This window comes from Panthera pardus, unplaced genomic scaffold (genome assembly GCF_024362965.1).
Source record: "Panthera pardus isolate Hobbes unplaced genomic scaffold, ASM2436296v1 HiC_scaffold_20, whole genome shotgun sequence".
In the NCBI taxonomy this organism is placed as follows: Eukaryota; Metazoa; Chordata; class Mammalia; order Carnivora; family Felidae; genus Panthera; species Panthera pardus.
In genome coordinates, this window is record NW_026526766.1 from 56,202,146 (window position 1) to 56,206,995 (window position 4,850).

At 49.7% G+C, this 4,850-nt stretch overlaps 1 protein-coding gene across 1 annotated transcript; it reads right to left on the reverse strand.

Moving 5' to 3' along the window:
• Positions 1-1,512: 1,512 nt before the first annotated feature.
• CCL19 (C-C motif chemokine ligand 19) lies at positions 1,513-3,318 on the reverse strand. Its single transcript, XM_019424077.2, has 4 exons — positions 3,049-3,318; positions 2,203-2,329; positions 1,876-1,969; positions 1,513-1,785 (listed from the first exon to the last, which is right to left on the reverse strand). Exons 1-4 carry the CDS (start codon positions 3,107-3,109, stop codon positions 1,765-1,767), a joined length of 303 nt encoding a protein of 100 aa, XP_019279622.1. The 5' UTR covers positions 3,110-3,318; the 3' UTR covers positions 1,513-1,764.
• Between the last annotated feature and the right edge of the window lie 1,532 nt (positions 3,319-4,850).

The window sequence follows — 4,850 nt, forward strand, 5'->3', positions numbered from 1 at the left end:
TCCAGGCATCACAGCCAAATTTCCCAGCCATAGCAGTTGTTTTTGCAAATTATCCCCATCCCACCCATTCCTTGTGACTCTAAGACCTGGGATATCTGAGGTTTTGAATACCTATTTCTGGAAGCAGAGGGCAGGAAGAAGCTGTTATGATTTCAGCTCAGTGTGGAGGGGCTGGCACAATCCTCTCACCACTGCTCCCCTTTCCAGGCTGCCCAGGCCTGGTTTTGTTGCCAGATGAGGAATATCTGGTACAGTGATGACCCTTTTTCTCGGGTGATGATGCTCAGTCCAGTGTCATAGCTACCATCCAACCTCAGCATCACAGGCTTGCTGCTCTCAGTGGGACAGTCCCTTAGAGGCCATAATTGGAGACCAGCAGCTTCCTCAGAGGACATCGCAAGCATAGGGGTTCACTCCTCCCAGAGCAGCCCTGTAGTATGCTCCAAGAGTCACAGGGCTTTCATCTCTCAAAGAGGAGACTCCTTTATCACTCCCTGGTCTTAGTGTTACCTTGGCCCTGGTGCCCACATGGGCTGCAGAGATGGTGGTGGATTCCTCCATGCTGAATCTCCCTAGCTCCCTGGCTACTCCTTCTTCCACTTGCTGGGCCCTCTCCCATTCTGACTTCTGGCTCCCAGGTCTATCTATCCCACACTACCAGATAAGTGTGGCCCCAGGATTGCTCAAACGGGGCTGGTCCTGGCTCAGCCTGACTGAATGAGAGAGGAAGGCTGGCCTGAAAGTCAGATTCTGTATGGACATATGGACACTCACTGCTGGCTGTTAAGCCTTTCCTCAGATATTTATTCATTTTCTAGACAAATATTTATTGAGCGACTATTTTGTGCCAGGCAGTATACTGGACACCAGGGAGACAGTGGAAACCAAAATAGGCATCATCCCTATCCAGGAAGGCTGACAAATTATCAGTTATAACTCAGTGTGATGAGTACTGCAAGGGGAGAGGAGCAGGGCTCTCTGAAGACTTGGGATGAAGGGAGGCTACCCAACCCAGCCTAGAGTCAAGGAAGGCCTCATGGAGAAAGAGTCATTAAGAACCAGATGGGAAGGTAGGTGAGCCAATGAGAGAGAAGAGTGTTCCTGACAGAGGGAATGGCATGGCTGTTTGGGTACTTTCCCCCCAGATAGTAGAGCTGGGCCTCTTCCTGCCCCTGGCCATGAGAACTGGTTCTTGATAAGCCCCTTCCCGCCCTGGTGAAACCTGATCCCTGAGACATCTGGATACTTTGCCTTGGAGAGCAAAGACTGGGAGGCGTGAAAGAGTTTGGCTCAATCATTGAACAGACACAAGTTTGAGTGTCACAGGGCTGTGAAGAGACATGAGGTGGGGGCCCTGATTGTGGGAGTTGATCCTGAAAACCCAAGGTATTGAGTAGGAGTCCATGAGAAGATTGCTTAAGTTGCAGAGTGAAAATTAGATCTTGCCATTCCATCTCCCTATTTCCTATCCTGGTCCTCTTGGACAGAAAACAAACAGCAAACAGACAGATCCATGGGTACCAGTTGGGCTTTATTGGAAGCATTGCAGTCTGGGTGTGGAGGAGAAGCTGTGCTCCTGCCACACTCATGCCTGCTCACACTCACACTCACATTGACACTGCAGGCCCTGTCCCAGCTGGGTCAGGTCTGGTACAGAGTTGCTGGAGGCCTGATCCTCCCTTTTGGTCCTTGGTTCCCCAGGGCTGCAGTGATTCATATCCCCTCACTCAGGCGTCTACAGGGCTCCTCTGGGGCTGTCATGGGTTAACTGCTGTGGCGCTTATTCTAGGGGAGGAAGAAGAGTCAAGGTCATGGGCTGGGGTTTTGGGCAAGGACTCTGAGGGAGGAGGCAGGGCTGGGGAGGGCTGGGCTTGCCTTTGCAGTGTTCTTCTGCAGTCTCCGGATGATGCGGTCCACCCAGGGCTGGTCTGGGGGTGCACAGAGCTGGTGACCTCTCAGTGTGGTAAACCTAGAGTCACAGGTCAGTTATCAGAAACAGTGGAGCCCTGGAACCCAGATCTCTGGTAGGCCCTGGTGTGAGGGGCAGGAAGATGTGGGGACCACATCTGGGAACCAGTTTCAGGCGCTTACTTGAAGAGGTTGGGCTTGGCAAGGAGAAGAGAGATAAGATGGTGGGGGTATCACCAATGGCTGATGGGGGAGAGGAGGCTGAGGCTAGACAAGTTCCTCCCCACAACTCACACGACAGCAGGCACTCTACAGCCATCCTTGATGAGGAGGTAATGAAAGGCCCGCACAATATTCCCAGGGATGGGGCGCTGGGTTACAGACAGGCAGCAGTCTTCAGCATCGTTGGCACCACCCAGAGCTGGGATATGGGAAAGAAAGTAGTGTCAGGGCATAGGGACCCTGAGGAAGGGAGGCCATATGTAGCCCTAACTGAGGTTAAGGACACACGTCTGTGTGTGTAGGCAGCTAAATCAGTTATTCAGCTGGTATATACCAATATGGCCCTAGTGGTTGCTAAATATATTGAAATACTTCTAAGCTGTTTGGTAAACAACCACTGCCCTAGGCCTCATAAATGCCTTCCTGCTGCCCTGATCATCCCAACTTCTCTCCCAGGACCTCTCAACTGCTGCATCAATGAAGAGTTGATGCTGTTCACAGCACGGGGGTGGGGAGGGGAGGTGGGGAGTCGGGAGTGGGGAGTAGCAGGAGGCTGGGGTTAGAGGACTTATGAATTGTTAAATATTTTGACTACTAGCCCTGTCTCCCATTCTCTCTCCTGTAAGCAGATATATACTGTTTTCTCCTGTCTGGGAAACTGAGGCAACAGGAAACAGGCTGCAGAGAGAAGGTAGCCATAGGCCTTGGGATACACCAAGAGACGGACAAACATTGGAATTCAGGGGCCCAGGCACTCACAGGCACACACGCAGGCACACGCACAGTCACACACACACAGTGTTCAAGGAACCTCTGGATTCACCCAAACATGGAGACCTAATTCAGTGTCCCCACATCCAGCATCAAATAGTCTGACATTTAGACACCCCCACCCCCTGTCCCCACCATAAGGCTTACCAGGAGAGGTCCAGAGAATCAGCAGGCTGAGGGCCAGTAGTGCAGCTGCAGGGGATGCCATGGAGGGTGAACAGAGGCAGACCAGCAGTGAGCGGGAGTGCGGGTGAATCTCTGGGTGTGTGCAAGAGTCTGTGTGACACTGAAAGTTGGCTGGGAGTGGGAGGGAGCAATGGGAAGTGCACAGGAGTCCTTGTGGGATGTGAGGGGGTCTGGGAATGTGAGTGCGAAAGCCTGTGTGAGGCTGCGACTGCCTCCTATTTATGGCTTGGAACTTTCACTTTCCCTGCTCAGAAATTCCCCTCCACATCCCTTCCGTGGATTCCCCTCTGCCCCCCTTTTTCTGACGGAACCTGACCCTGCCCTCCCTTTTCCCGCCTCAGTAGCTTCCCTGCTCTTCTGCTTTCTTTGGCTTCATCTCGGAGAAACTAAGCAGTCTGCAGTCTCGCCAAGAGAAGGGACCTTGCAATGTCAGCTCCAGATAGAGGTTCTCCATTATTGCATCAGTGGCATTTGCATCATTAACCATGGCTTTCAGTGGTGATAGTCAGGATTGGGGTGGGGTGCAGAGTGAGGAGTTGCATACCCTTCCCTAGCCTTATCCCTCATTTTCACTCTTGTCTCTGTGGTTATTCTCTCTGGTATGGGTGGTGGTGAGGAATGCTTCTCTGGTGCTCTCAGAACAACCATGGAGCCTGGGGTAACCTCCTAGTGCCTGCCCATCCATTATCTGGGAACCAGTCCCTTCCTTGGGACAAGTATAGTTGAAAGAGAATTTCCTTGGGAGGATGCCCAGCACCTATCCCACATCTCAGGCCTCTGGGATTCAACTTCCTGGCTCAGCCAGCACTGCCCTTTTCTCTTTTACCATGTTCATATGTTTAACACTTGGGTCAACAGAACAGCTGGAGGGAGCCTGGCCTGGAATAGCCCCCTTCATCTTTCCCCTCCTCTCAGTCCTGGGAACCAAGAGGGGATTTTTAGGGAGAGGTACTGGTCAGCTCATATTCAGACAATCCCCAAATTTCAAGGAATCAACAGATGGAGCAGGGGACAAGTGATTTCCCATCTTTATGAGAAAGGCCAGAGATAGATGAGAAGAGAAGGACTCAAAAGGGAAATTAATATGGGAACACTCATTCAAAGATCCCACTGACGTTTTAGACCCTCTTTTGGATTGGGGAGGTGTTTTCCTCATAAGTTTCTAACTTATCTTTCTTTCCATCCATTAGTAATAATAATAGTAACAGTATTTCTAATTGTTTACTACACATTAGGCTCTGAATCAAGGACTTGATTTTACTAGCTTCCCCAACAAAAACTGTGAAGTAATTTTTATTATTATCATATTATTATTCTGTTTTACACATAAATAAAATGAGGCTCAGAGCACAAGGTCACATGGCAAGTAGGTGTCTTGTACTTACGGGTCTTTTGCTCTAAGGTTTACACTCTTTACCACTATCGCACACTGCCTGTCTGCCAACTGTCCATTGATCATAGAACAGTACGGATGAGTGAGACTCTACAGATAGAATGCTTTGGCTGGGACTCAAATTCCATCACTTGCTAGCTGTGTCACAAAGTGCAAGTTCTCCTGTTCTTGTGTCTTTTATTTTTTTGAAGTCAGCATTTTCATTTTTATTCTCAAATTTTTATTTAAATTCTAGTTAACATATAATATAATGTTGGTTTCAGGAGTAGAATTCAGTGATTCATCACTTACATATTAACACCTAGTGCTCATCGTAACAAGTGCCCTCATTAATACCCATCACCCATTTAGTCCATCACTCCACCCACCT